Raw genomic sequence first — 15459 nt, 5'->3', positions numbered from 1 at the left:
AAAAGAAACCCCAGAGAAGAGTAATACCTTGCAACAAGAAAAAAAATGCTTAGAAAATACAATTGGACAAATACAAAATGAGAATAAATCTCTCAGATCCTCAACTGGGCAAATGCAAAAAGAAAATAATTCTCTCAAAACCTCAATTGGTCAAATGGAAAGTTCTTTCAAAAGTAGAATTGACCAATTGGAAAAGGAATTGCAAAAGGTAAATGAAGAAAACTCCTCCCTAAAAAAAAGAATGGAGTCTGCAGAAACTAATGACTTCATGAGACAGCAAGAGCCTGTCAAGCAAAACCAAAAAATAGAAAAAAATAGAAGAAAATGTAAAATACCTTGTCAGCAAAACCATTGACCTTAAGAATAGGTCAAGAAGGAGCAACCTGAAAATTATTGGACTTCCTGAAAACATTGAAGAGGAAAAAAAAGCCTGGACATAATATTACAGGATATAGTGATGGAAAATTGCCCTGATATCATGGAAACAGAGGGCAAAATAGTTATTGAAAGAATACATCAATCACCTCCAGAAAAAAGATCCTAAAATGAAAACACCAAGGAATGTTGTGGCCAAATTCCAGAACTATCAGATAAAAGAGAAAATCCTGCAAGCAGCTAGAAAGAAACAATTTAAATATCAAGGAGCCACAGTAAGGATTACACAGGACCTGGCTGCATCAACATTAAGGGATCAAAGGGCTTGGAATGAGATATTTTGAAGAGCAAGGGAGCTTGGAATGCAACCAAGAATCCACTATCCCTCAAAGCTGAGCCTTCTCTTCCAGGGACAAAGATGGACATTTAATGAAATGGAAGAATTCGAAAAATTCTTGATGAAAAGACCAGAGCTAAATAGACATCAAACAGGAGATTCAAGAGACATATGAAAAGGTAAAAAGTGGGGGCAGTAAAAGTAAAAGAAAAAACTGCTATCCAAAAAGTTGAAATCAGCTATATCCAAGCATGGGGAAAAAGATTCTCATAAATCTTGAGAATTGTAACTCTAACACCTAGCCAGAAGTGATGGACATTCATGACCTATCCATGAGACTGCTATCTAATGGCATGTAACTGGCTTTAACCCTGCTTGGGAGAAAGACCCTAATAACTCTCAAGAATTTTAACTCTATTAGATAGAATGTACTTAGCTAGAAGGGGTGGATACTCAGAATTTTCTATGACTCAGATAGAATGATTTTTAAAAACACTACCTCCTTAAAAAGGGAGACAGGAAGGAGATGGGAGGGGCAAGGGGATTGAATGGGGTAAATCTCATTACATTAAGAGGTACAAAATGCCTATGGTAATAGAGGAGAAGAAGGGAGGAGATGAGAAACACCTGAATCTTCTCATCAGACTTGGCTTAAAGTCAATTTACACATACTTAGTTAGCTTAAAAAACATCTAACCTTTCAAGTATTAAAAGGGGAAAGGGGGAGTGGGGAACAGAGAAAGGGAGGGGAAGGGGGGAAAAGGAGAACTAAAAAAAGGAAGGGAAGGGAAAAGGGAAAGGGGGAAAGAAAGGGGAAGGAGTTATATAGGAGGGCAAACACACTGAAGGGGGTGATATTTAGAAACAAAATGCTGAGGAATATAGATAAAGGGGGGGGAAAGGGGGGGGAAATACAAACAGAGGGAAGATAGCATGGAGGACAATAAAGAATAAGTTATCATAATTTTGAATGTAAATGGGATGAACTCTCCCTTAAAATGTAAACAAACAGCAGAGTGGATTAAAAACCAGAACCCTACAATATGATTTCTCTCTCAACACACTCAATTTGGATCAATATACAACACGGAAACAAAATAAAGACCGACAGATTGCTTTTTGTGTGGGGGGGGGTTAAGATTGGGAGAAAAATTGTAAAACTCAAATAAAATCTTTAAAAAAAATAAGTGGGAGGGGGTAGCTAAATGGCACAGTGGTTAGAGCACTGGCCCTGGAGTCATGAAGACTGTGTTCAAATCCAGCCTCAGTCCTTAATATTTATTTAGCTATGTGACCTTGGACAAGTCAATTAACCCCATTGCCTTGTAAAAACAAAACAAACTAACAAAAATTAAAATTAAAAAATTACTGGAAAAAATGGGAATGACAGAAGGGGCAATCTTCTGAAGGGAATAGAATGGAAAGGGATCACTTGAACAGGTACAGTAGTTATCCCTACTAAGAAGTAAGTCTACATCATATGTGCAACAAGTAAAGTAGCAGAAGGCATCTGAATGTTGAGGAAAATGAGATGGGGAAGATATGAGAAGAGGAAGTTCACAGAGAATGGCTTCAATTTTTTTAAAAAATATGAGGCAGGGTTCTCACCTTGGGGTGGAGGAGAGGAGAAGTCATGGGAGATCTGAGGATGAAAGGGTCTGACCGAGTCACTGTGGAAAGTGGGTTGGTAAATTAATAAGGGAGGTATAGAAGGGTTGCCAAGCAGCAGGAGGGCCCAGTTAATGTTGTATAACAAATCTGAAATATACTCAGAACAGTTTTGTGATTTTTCTCCACCTCAGATGAACTGAGACAAATAGGTTTTAAGTTATTTGCCCAGGGTCACAGGGTTAGTAAATATCTAAGACTGGATTTGAACTCAGGTCTTCCTAACTTTGAGCCCAGCATTCTATTTAGCTGCCCCACACAATGTCTATCTAAAACAACACAAATGGAAATAAAAACCACATTAAAAATCAAAAGTGAATGTAACAAAAATTATAAAGATAATACAAGATTTGAAAGAAGACTGAGAAGATCCTCCCAGCTCTTCCCTTTGGAGGGATTTTAGAGGTCTATAAGTGTTGCATGCTTACATAAAACATAAAATAACATCAATAAAAACTTATATTTAAGTGGCTATATCCTTTGACCCAAGATCTTGATACACTGGGCTCATACACCAAAGATAGGTTACTAATAAAGCAAAAGCATTCCTATCTATCAGTATTGTAGAAGCACTTTTGTAGTAGCAAAAAATTAGAAATAAAGTGATACCTGTCACTTGAGGAATGACAAATAAGCTGGTATATCTAATGGAACACTACTAATCTCTAAGAAATAATGAATATGATGAATTCAGATAAGCATGGAATGATTTAAATAAACTAATACAAAATGAAGTAATAAGCAGACTGGAGGGAAAACAGAAAGATCCCACATATACAAAAATATTTATAGCAACTCTTACAGCAGTAGCAAAAAAATTATGCAAAGTGGAATATATAGAATCAGGAAAAAATAATGTACACAATGACCCCAATACCTATGGAAAGAACAATGCAACAATTGAAAAAGAATGCACTGGCCTTGAAATCAGGTGTACCTGAGTTTAAATCCATCTTCAGACACTAACCAAGTGGGTGACCTTGGGCAAGTCACTTAACCCCAATTACCTCCCTCTCCCAAAAAAAGGAAAAAAAGTGGAATCCTATGCAATCATAATAGCCAAGATGCACAAGAAAGTACAATTGTGGTTTTATTTGTGAGAATGAGGAATATGGAATAATGCATGGAATGTTAGATTCCTTTGATGCAAGCTACTTGAGGGAAGAAATGCCTGGCACATTGTAACTGCTTAATAAATACTGACTGACTGATTGTTGAAATGCATCCCCCATACACCTTTTTTTTATTCTTTATTATAAGAAACAGTTCTCTGGGGAGGGAAGAGAAATACAATGAGAAACTCACATGATGTAAAAACAAAAGATATCAATAAAAATTTATTTTTAAAAAGTCATGCCCAGTCTTCAGTAGCCCAACTATTACATTAGTTTCTCTTAATTCATGAGCTCAGCCATTCCAACTTCTCATTTCAAGAGCAAAGTGGATAGAGTGTAAGATTCATTCTAAAGATCTGAGGTCAAATCCTACTTCAGATATTTAGCTGTGTAACCCTGGACAAGTCTCTGTTAGCTTCATTTTTCTTCTCTACAAAATAGAGATAATAATAGTGCCTACCTCACAGGGCTATTATCTGTAAAGGCTTTATGAAGGTTTAAATGCTCTATGAAAGTTAACTATCACTATTCCTAGAAAATTAGAGAATTCAGAATTTAAAGGAATAGCTGATCCAATCTCATCATTTTACAGATAAGGAAAATGGTCCAGAAATCAGAAGGGACTTGTCTAAGGTTATTCATCTGGTTGCTGGCAGAACTGGGACTAGAACCCAGGTGTTCTGACAACTCCTTCCCCTCAGTCCTCCTTCTAGATGGCCTTTCCCCAGATGTTTCTAGTAATGAGATGCCCAGAAAGAATGCAGAAAGCCAGATGTTCTTCCCAAAGTACCCTAAGGGAAGAAAAAGCATCTTTCCATCCTACCTTGATTCAAATTCTCTAAACCTACCAATCCTCTCTACCCCCTACTTTTCAACCTGACTCACCATCACTCCCCTCTCTCCCTCTCCCAGAACTGCACCTTCCTTTAAATATATCTGGATCAGGTTATGGCTCAAACCTCATTTCCCAGTTCTTATTAACTCCCAGGCCTTTTACACTGATTCACTCTAGGTTACTTATTTCAACCGAACCTTGGCATTTTGGATCTTTCTACTCCACATTCCACACCCCCAATACCCCCCCCCAAAAAAAATACTCTGCTCCTGTTGGCTGTTTCCTCCTACAGCTCCAATGCCTTTTATGTACACATCTCCAAGCTTTCCCCTGTGCTACTGAAGATTTATTAATGGCCAAAAAAGGATGCCAGATTCCCCCCACACACATATCCTCCCCTTGCCAGCTAAAGGAGGATTTTCTAGGTCACTAGGACACTTTAGTCCCAAGAGGGTATGCAAAGAGCCATGTCAATGACTGTTCCAAAGGCATATGTAGGGAAGGAAAGAGTAAACCTGGGAAAGGGAAGAAAGAACAAACAGAAAACATTGAACAATGGAGAACACTGACAAAAAAGTCTCTCCAATAGTCTTGTGATAGGCAAGCTGTAGTAGGCTTAACACCAGAAAAAAAACCAAATTTCCATTACTCAATAGTGAAGTGAATTTGGACAACTCATTTAGATTCTATGTTTCTAGGACTAAAAGGAAGAATCCTGGCTCTATTAATTTATTATCTATATGACCTAAGGTATATTGACTTCATTTTTATGAGCAAGATGATCTACAAACCTGTGATTACTATCACTAAAGATTAATCATGTCACATTTTAAGAACATGTATATTTGCTCTGTTCCTCCAAGATAACTCCCCCAGGTCTCTTGAAATTCTGTCATTAGAGATTCATTTCATCCTCTTATGTGAATGTACCTGGGGAAGAAATGTACATTATCCAAACTATCAGATGCAACTCAATAGAAGCATATTCCAAAGCTTTTCCTGAGATAGGACAAGAGAAAAAAAAGCATGAAGATTCTGGGTCCCAAGAAGTGGAGAAAAGGGCACCACAGGAGAAGGAAGGTCTGCAGGAAAGAGTTGGAGAGATGAAAAAACTATTTTGCTGAGAGGGATCCTGGCCTCAAGAACTGTTGAACAACCACTGTGCCCAGATTTGAACCAGGCCCTTCCAAGCCTTTGAGTCCAGTTTTATCAAGACCTCTCCACTGCCTCCAGGGTATGTGGCCACCACTAATGAACTTTGTGCATCCTCAACATCATCAAAAAAGTGTTCAGCCAAGCTCCAGCCAAAGGGCCATTTGGTTCAAAGGCTCTTCCAGTTCTGAGGTAACAGGGCAGATCTCAGGGGGAATGCCACTTCCTGAGCAGCAGGACTTTCCTGAATCATAATTGTTCCTATACCATCCCCCCTCCTGTCCAAGCCTAGCCAGTCCTTCCTCCTCCCTCATCTTTTTCTCTAGCCCTGCCCTTCAGCCCATTTTCTCTATTCTTTCCAGTTTTCTCCAGCAGGGGAACATGTTCTTGGCAGCTGGCAAAATGGAACACCATTGATTCATTACAGATGTATCGGGGCAAATTGTGAATGAAGGCCGGCAAGGGCTGCCAAATAGTAAGTGAAGTCATGCAACTAATCTCCCTGAGCACACATCCCTTATCAGAGTCAAGGCTCTGCTCCGAGGGATCCTCTAGAGGGTCTGCCCAAGTAATCAGATGGTCTCATAACTACCCACCCCCAATTATAACTCCCTCATCTCTATTACTGAGCATAATACCCTAATCTATCCAAAGTCAAGACCAAAGATGTATCTAGTAATCCAAGACTCTGGGGATCCATGTATTCTAAACCTTTGCCATCTAGTCTGCTGCCCAGTGCTAAAGTTTTCCATCACCACCATTGAGAGTGCCAAACCATAATCCCCAATGAAACATGGAAAATCCCCCTCCTCTATCCTAGTATGGATCAGGAAATTGGGTTATACTTTGGGAAACAGTCTAATATTTTAGCCCTGGAAGCCAGCATGGAGAAAGATTCTTCCAGGATCCTCTACTGGGATGGAGCAAGAAAACTCTCCAGGTCTGAAATCATTTTGTTTGCTAGGAGATCAGAAAAGCAGTAGAATGCCAGTTAGTACTTTCCATGATCAGAAACTTGGACTTGGGTCAGTCCAACTTCAGTCCAAGTTGATGGAGCTCTTTCTGTGGAATTGTCAAGTTGCTTGATGAACATCTTGCTTGAAAATGTTAAATTTGGTCTGAGAATCAGTCACCCAATATGACAATAGAACAAAGTAGAAAACAAAAGGGATGAATGGGAAAGGAATATGACACTTTAATACAGCATTTAAAACATAATTTTGAGATAATAAATCAAACAAAATGACATTAAATAGATTTCTATAAACTCTAGGAAAGCAAAGAAGATATCATGTCACAGGATATCAGAACCAGAAAAGAACTTTTGACTGGAAAAGGTTAGAATTAAAGAAGGGATCTTAGGTATCAATTAGTTTAACCTCTTCTTCATTTTTCAAAAAGGGAACCTGAGGCTTAGAAAGGACAAATAATTAATTTTTCCTGTAAGTTCCCTGATGGCAAAGACTTTGGCTCATTTAATTCTGTCTCTGTCATAACATCAAACATAATATTATGCACAATTGAGTTACTTAATGAATATCCCTTCTATTGTATTCCATCCTCTTGTGCTTTTAGCAAAAGCTCAGTCCTCCTTCTTCCACCCAAGTCATGTAATCTGCATCCAAATCCATTTGAATGGTAGTCCTCCCAACTATCATTCCAACTGGCTATAGATGCAATATATACAAAAAAAAAAAGGCAGCATGGCATCCAAATTAAAATGGTGGCAGCATCCACATGTAACGATCATGGAAGATCAGATCAGAACCAGATTACAAACTCCTCAAAGCAAATCCACATTTGGTAGCTGAACCCCTAGGAACATGGTTTAAAATCTGAAAAACTCACTGTACTCCTCCATCAAAAAAAGAAGAAAACTTAGGGCAATACCAATATCCCCTCCTCCTCTCATAGCTCCCCCAAAATAATAAAGCCTATTTCTACAGTTCAGCCAAGATTTAGAGAGTCTCTATGAAATCTAACCTAAACCATCTGAACTAAGAAAAGAAATAACCCTAACAAAAATTTACATTTACAGAGTGTCTTAGGGAATTACAAAGCACCATCCATGCAACAACCCTGTTGATGATATTGAAAAGATGATATTGAAAATATTATTGTCTTCCTTTTACAGATAAATAAACTGAGGCTCAGAAAGTTTAAATGATTGCATGGGATTAGAGTAAAGATTAGACCAGAGTATGACCAAGGGGCACATGCATGGGATGGACTTGCAAGGGACTCAACCCCTATTACATGATCTATTTAAAGTTGAAAGGAACCTTAGTAATAATCTAGTCCAATTCTACACCCAATACACATACTCTATTTTACAGATAAGGAAATCAAGGCTTTGGGTGGTAGAGTTAACTTGTCCTTAGTCACACCAAGTTTGAAATGTTGATACTTTAAATCTAAAAGTAGTATTCTTTCTACTACCTAAAAGTAGAATTCTTTCTACTGCCTTGCTGCCTCCCTAGATATGTTTCCCTCGTCAGAGTAAGAGCTTCCTGGAAAAAATGCCATAGACCAGGTATCCACCTCACCAAGAGGACAGCTATGCCGCTTCCATAAAAACTATGACTCCCTAAAGATGTGGACATTCCTCATCCTTCAATCCAAGAGCTCCCAGTGCATGTGTGGTGGCTTGTGACTCCCTATCAAAATCCAAATACACCCTCTTCCTGGCATGTCCTCAAAGGTCTTCCCCAAGTTATACCCCTGCTGAAAAGTTCCCACATATCACACCACAGTAACGGATAATGGATATCTGCTGGGTGGCATCAGTACTAATGCTCACCCCAGATGATTTCTACAAGGCTACATAGGCCATTATAGCTAAATTCTACCAGGAGTTTTAGACTACGGATTGTACCCTGGAAAAGGTAGCTTCCACTTTCCCCATGCAGGCTCAGTTATACTTATCAGTCCATTTGCTAAACTTTTTCTCCTGATCCAAGATGACTTTAACCCTCCTCCCTACAAGCTACAGGCCAGATGCATCTAGGGAACAAAAAGCAAATTGTCATAACTTATTAGCCCCTAAGTCAGAATCTAAGCCCCTTAGATTCAAGGTTTAAAACAAAACCACTGCATTTGGAGACAAAAGACTTGGATTTGAGTCTCAGTTATATTGCTAGCTAAGTTCTGGCTCTGTTAGGTTGAATGCAGACTGAGTGGGACTTTGGGTCATATTTAACCTTTTTGAATTTCTCCAATTGTAAAAAAAAAAATGACATCTCTCTGCCTATCAGACAGCTCTTATGAAGACTACCAGGAAATAAAGCATGTCTACTGCTTTGTAAACTGTGAAGTGCCACATCAGTGGGAGCTATGGTCATTAAGGCTAAACTCATTGGTAAAGGACTAATTCCAGCAGGAGAACAACACAGCTCCTTTTGGCTTGAGACTTGGGCCAGTGGGATAAACACCTCCTGTGCTTTTGTTCCCAGAATCCGCACCCTTATCTATTAAAAATTATAAAGGACTGAAGTCTTCTAGCCTGGCAGTCCAAAGTACACAGGCACCACAGAACTGTAAGCTGGGCCATTTGGACTCATTTTCAGCTATTAGCAGCAATTCCCCAGTTGGTCCCCACCCACCCCTTTCCCGCCTCCCCAGCCAGCTACTTTCCAAAATTGATTGCTGAGTGGCTGCCCAGCCCTAATGTTGCCTTGGCTTCCCCCATCAGCCACATATGCTGATGGGGTGAGGTAGAATGAGTCTGTGCCAGTGTTGGGTTGTAGGTCAGGGGCCCAAGTGAGTGGCATCACTCAGTGTTGAGAAGTGCACAGCTGGGTGGGGGAGAAGGAAGAGGGGGAGGAGGGTGTAGCGATTGGGGAATCTTTGGCTGTAGAAACAAGCCTCAGAGAGTAACTGCCACAGCAAAGAATTCAAGAGGAAAACCCTAAATTTACTAGCAAGGTAAAGCAGGAAAACCCCTAATTCTCAAGTCAGAAGGCCTGTGTTCAAATCTTGCTTGCAAGAACCTTAGGCAAATCAATTTCCTCTTCTGGTCCTCCATTTTCTCCTTTTCTAATGCAAGTTGATTGGATTAAATGATCTCCAATGCTGTTTAAGCTCTCAATCTTATGATGCTCATACAAAGGATTAACACAAATATCATCCAACCTCCTGCCTTTAAACATCCCTTGATGAAAGATATCATATTTATCTATAAATATATATCAAACATACTGTTTTACTCTCCCAGTCCCCCAATAGCCTACACTTAATATTCAGCCTTTAGAATGGAAGAATTCAAGGGTAGTGAAGGTATGTGCTAAGAAGGAGTGATATAAGGCAAAAGGTGTTGCCCGCAGATCAAAGATTCTTGGGTTGTTATTTCTTAGATTTCAAATTCTTCTTCTTTAAATGAGAAGGATGGCTAAATAACAATGATTTCCTCAGGGTTCCAGTCTAGCTCTAATAGTCATTAAATCTGTACCATAGGCCTGTCATGATCCCTGGTATGGCCACCATGATGACCAGAAAATAACAGTAATAAAAGCTACCTTTGGGGCTACCTAGTTCTACCCCACATTTTACAGATGAGGAAATTGAAAGAGCTTACTAGGGTAATATAAATAATATGGAAAGAGTTAAAATTTGAACTCAAGTCCTTTGATTCCAAATTCAATATTCTTTTTTACACTGATTCTTGAATAATATACACATAGTAATTAGTTTAGACAGGCTATAAACCAGCTGTCTACTTCCACATGTAATACCCTTTCCACTACTCTATGGCAGTCCCAGATATCACCAGAGATGAAGACAAAACATTCTTTTTTCTTTCTAAATATGACATAGTTTCATCTCATTCTAAAATGTAGCCAGGAACTTGGGTCTCAAGAAAATATAAAAGCATAGCTTAAAGCAAAAACTCTACTTGGTCACCTGCCCATCCAAAGAAGAGAGATCCCTGAAACCCCTCTCTGCAGACCAAACAGGAAGAGAAAATCTCCAAAAGAGTCAACTTGGTCTTTCCCTTTCATCAGCAATCTGGAAGCAGCACAGTCAAAGGGCAGGGGAGGAGGGGAGGAGGAAGAAAGAAGAGAGAGAGAGAGGAAGGAAAGGGGGAAGGAAAGGAGAGGGAGGAGAGAGGGAGGGAGGGATGAGAGAGAAGGGAAAGAAAGAGGAGAGATGGGGAAGAGAGAGAGAGAGAGAGAGAGAGAGAGAGAGAGAGAGAGAACACTCTGGTCCCTGTCATTCATCTCATAATTCTGTGTGTCTGAGTCTGTGTCTGTGTCTATGTCTGTGTGCATTCCTGTGCCTTTCTCATTCTGAAGGACCAGAAATGCCTAAATTCACTCTCCAAATATGATCTGGAAAGCAGAGACGAGGAAACACTCTGGGTCACACCAGGATGTAATATTCACTGGGAGAACCCTGCCTGTGCATTTCCAATTTAAAACAGATGCCCTATTCAGAGAAGCTGATTTCTTTTCAAGCTGGAAAGGGGCATCAGTCCAGTTCCCATGGTGACAATACCACTTGGAATCTCCCTGGGTGCTACAAACTATCTACTCTAGCTCCTAGGAAATGTCCAATTGACATTTGCTGCCATCCTCACTTGGAGATAGTAGAGAAGTTGTATGGCACAGAGGATATCAGATATCTGCTTCAAAAGGTAACAATGTCTCAGAGCAGGATATGATGGACTAGTCAGGAAGTTATAATCAAGTTATAACTAATGCAACCAACTGGAATGTTGGTCCCCAGTTCAGATGGAAGTTCCTACCACAGGTAACCAAGAAAGCTCACTGGGGCTGCAGATTCAAGTCACTGAGCCCTCCCCCCATTAGACTGTGAGCTCCTTGAGAGCAGAGGATGTCTTTTGTCCTTTTTATCCCCAATGATTGACACAGTACCTAGCATATAACAAGTGCTTAATAAAATTTATTGACTGATCCCCAAATTCAGACTACCATTGGTACACCAACTCCTTAGGGACTGCCACATTACTGACAAAAGTTAGCACACTGCCCCAGAGAGAGGTCATGTTGACCAATCCAAGTATGACATAATATATAGGGCATAGGACTTCAAGCCAGGAAATCAGGAAGACTTAGGTTCAAATCCCACATCAGCTATACAAGAAAGGACCTGATAGTCTTCAAAGACCCATATAAATCTATGATCCTTGGACATAACCTATTCCAAACCAAAGGGCCAATTTTCCCAGGACCTACCCCCTGACCTATTCCAACTCTTAACCCTCCAGGTTTCCATCTTAGACCAGGGGTTCTTAACCTTGTTTGTGTCATGAACCACTCCGGCAGTCTGATGAAGCTTGGAAATTCCTTCTCAGATACTGCTTTTAAATGGATATAATATAATATATGCTATACAATGCATAAAATATAGAATTTAAAAGAAAAACAAATTGAAATAGTTTTCTATACAGACATATACATACATATATACACATGTGTACATATATACATGCACACATACATGCATATGTTTATGTTTTACATGCACGCACACACACACACACTTTTTAAAGTTCACAGATCTCAAGTTAAGTACTCCTACCCTCTGCCCCGGACAGACTGTATATAACCTGTAACTCAAATGTAGCTCACCTGACCCAACTAGTGGTGTCACCCAGCTGAGACCTTTTATAACAAAAACAAAACAAAAATTAATCTAATGAACTTGCTAGCACAAATGACACTAGCAGACCTAAATCATCTATTTGTCATCAGGGGTCATGCCAAAGAAAGCTGCAGCAGGAGAACAACGCAGCTCCTTTAGGATTGTGTGGTCCAATGCTAGTAAAGCTTAGATGTCCTGGTCTAGAAGAACTCTTTCTATTACCTCCCCATTGATGAAGGGAATAATCAAATCTACCTGGCAACAAATACCTACCTTTGCACCAGAAGGGCCAGGAGGACCAGGATTTCCATGAGGCCCAGGGGGACCCTGAATAGGAAAAGAAAAATGAAAAAGTGAAAGGAGAATGGATCCCATCTGATCTACCCATAGTGGTACCCAGTGTTTACACTAACCCCCAAAACAAGAGAATCCATGACACAGTGGAATGATCCCTGGCTCAGGAGTCAGAAGACCTGGGTTCAATTCCCAACTTGTTTGCTTAATATCTGCATTTATCATCCCTGAGTCTTAACTTCTTCTTCTATAAAATAAGGAATTATACTAGCAATCTAGACCCTAGTCCCTTAATAATACCTATCTTTGCAGTCTTCTTACACCTTATTTCCCTCTAAATAGCATACAATACAGTATGGCCTTTGCACAAGACACACTATTTTCCTACTCTAGAAATTTTCCCTGGCTGTCCCTTATACCTGGAACTCCCACCTTCCCCATCTCCCCCTCCTGGCTCTCTTTAAGTCTGAGCCAAAGGTCCAGCTCCTAAAAGAAGTCCTTCCTAGTTCTCCTTAATCTAAATACCTTCTCTCTGAGACTACTCCCAATTTCTCCTGAATATTTTGTCTGTCCATTGTGCATGGATGTTGTCTCCCCATTAGAGGATGAGTTACTTGAGCTACTGTTTTTTGACTTATTTTTGTATCACCAGTGCTTATCACAGTGCCTAGTTTATGAGTGACACATAATGCATGTTGCTTAGGCTAGTCTGTGAGGTCAAGTTCTAGATATATAATCCTGTCATCTCAGGAGTAGAGCTATAAGAGATCAATAATTACTTATTTTTGCCTCTTCCATAGTAGAGGACATGACTCAACTTGCTCTGCCTCCCCCATATCTAACTCTTCCTTCTTCCCAAGATAAAGGGGCAACTCTTAAATTCAAATTTCTAATCAAAAGTTCCTCTTTATCATTCTGAAAGAGATTAGCTGCTTAAAAGGGTATGTGGTGGAGGAGGGGAAGTGATTATCTTTCCAATCTCATTAGCACCAACTTCTTAGACACTTTCATAGCCTCATGCCTGTCTTCATGTAACTGTAGCATAAAGCCTAGACTCTTAACTCTAACATTGGAAGCTTCTCATAGACTGGTTCCACTTTCTTTGCCAACTCTGTCCTCTGGTCTCCAAGACAGACCTTTCATTGTTGACTCTCTTCTGCCCTTTGCAGCACATTTTTGCTCATGCACCCCCCCATTCCAAACTTGAAATAGCCTGACTAAACTCTTCCAGTGAAGATCCTATTCATTCTCCAAGATCAAATTCAAATTCTCCTCCTCCAAGAAAGACTGTTAGAAATAGGAGGAAACTTGGAGATTATGTGGGAAAAGACAAAATAAACCTCTTCTGAGCGTTGCCTGTTTCCCATTTCCATTACATTTTTCTCCAGCAAATCCTGAAATAAAGGACATTGGCAGAAGACAAAATATTGTCCTTGAGACTGAGATCTCTGACTGCTCAAACCCACTTGGATCTTTATATATCACATATTTTGGCCCTTGATGATTCAACTATGTCTCTCCAACAGGATTAGTGGTAGCTTGAATGTTAGACTTGAAGTCAGGAAGACTTTTGGTTGAAGTCCCACTTCAGAGATTGACTGGTGACCTTGAGCAGATCATCTAACCTCTCTCAGCTTCAGTTTTATTCATGTGCAAAATGAAAATAATAATATCTGTAGCACTTTCCTCGCAGGGAGATTTTGAGGATTCGATGAAATAATTACTGGGATGTGCTTTGCAAACCTTAAAATATTATATAAATGTTAGCTGCTATTCCAAAGCAATGAAAATGTTTTCTATTTCTTTGTATATCTCATGTCACAGGAAATGTCAGTTCAGTAGGTGCTCAATAAAAACTAGATGGACAAACCAAATGACTGAGATTCATTTTTTGATTTATACCAACCAAGAAAGACTGTAATCTTTTGAATATATGTTCACATCTTTTTGAGATGGTTAGATCTTGCTTCAGATCACTTTCTCTAGAAAGGTCCCTAGGCATAAGAGGTTTCCAGGTCTGTGTTATAAACAGAGTCCTAACAACCTGGATCCTAGCCCTATAGTCTGGATAATTACTATCATCTGCCCAAAGTCCATGTCCAGGTCCTCTATTAGACATACAATTGAGGAATCATCACAAGAGATCATCAAAGGAAAAAACACCCTGGAAGGAACCTCAAGAGGTCATTTATTTCATTCCCCTGCCTCTGCAAGACTGTGCTCACCTCTGGCTGCTGACATCTAAATAAACTGAGCAGTGTCTGAACTTGCTTTCTCCTTGGTTCACTCCAGATAACTCTCTAGCTGGAGACTGTCACATTCAGTCAGGTATCCCCTTCCAATTGTGATTTTTTCCCCTTTCAATACCTGACTAGAAAGGGCAGTCCTATCTTGAAAGGGCTCTCAACCATGGAAGTGAGATCCAGTCTTATAAGAAGATCTGCTTGCTCCCTCCCATATGCCTGAGGAGATAGCATTATATATTGGAAAGAGTTGTAGGATGTGGAGCACTAGGGCTTGAGTTTCAACCCTAGTGCTGCTACTGACTACTTTTATAATTTTGGGAAAGTCATGTAACTCCTTTGGACTCAGTGTACTCATTTGTAAAATTAGAGAGCTAGACTAGGTGACATATCCCTTCTGATTCTAAATCTATAATACTGTAACCCTCGAAGTTTCCCTTAAAACAATCAGTTTTCAATGCCAGAAATAACAACAACAATAAATGTAATTGGGGAGTAGGGGGATGGAATGACTTAGTTTTTTTCCCTAATTCACTTACTTATAACAGAAATAATGAGTTGTTGATATATAAACAAAGTGCAAAGAAATGTCTACATCCTATTATCCCTTTATGAAGTATGAAGGAGTTTTCCCTGATGGAATTAGAAAGGCAGCTTTTCATTGACTGCTTGAAAACTGGCCAAAACCCTGTAAGCCTGCCAGCTCCAGAAGTAGTTAAGGTCTAGTTGGGGCAGGGAGTAACTATGTAGAGTAAAACTCCTGCACCTCTCCAATGGCAGCAGGGAAAGAGATTTTCTTTCCTCCTCATCATCATTATCCATAGCATCCTAGTGGAG

At 39.7% G+C, this 15459-nt stretch overlaps 1 protein-coding gene across 1 annotated transcript in view; it reads right to left on the bottom strand.

The window, feature by feature from the left end:
• COL27A1 (collagen type XXVII alpha 1 chain) overlaps positions 1–15459 on the bottom strand; it is a 249264-nt gene that overhangs the window by 201351 nt on the left and 32454 nt on the right. Inside the window, exon 5 of the mRNA XM_074211169.1 lies at positions 12359–12412. Within this exon, the coding sequence (XP_074067270.1) occupies positions 12359–12412 (54 nt within the window). The remainder of the gene's footprint in view (positions 1–12358; positions 12413–15459) is intronic.

Source organism: Macrotis lagotis, chromosome 1 (assembly GCF_037893015.1).
Source record: "Macrotis lagotis isolate mMagLag1 chromosome 1, bilby.v1.9.chrom.fasta, whole genome shotgun sequence".
Lineage (NCBI taxonomy): Eukaryota > Metazoa > Chordata > Mammalia > Peramelemorphia > Peramelidae > Macrotis > Macrotis lagotis.
Note: the sequence above shows the minus strand (reverse complement) of the source record. Positions and strands in the feature narration are given on the sequence as shown.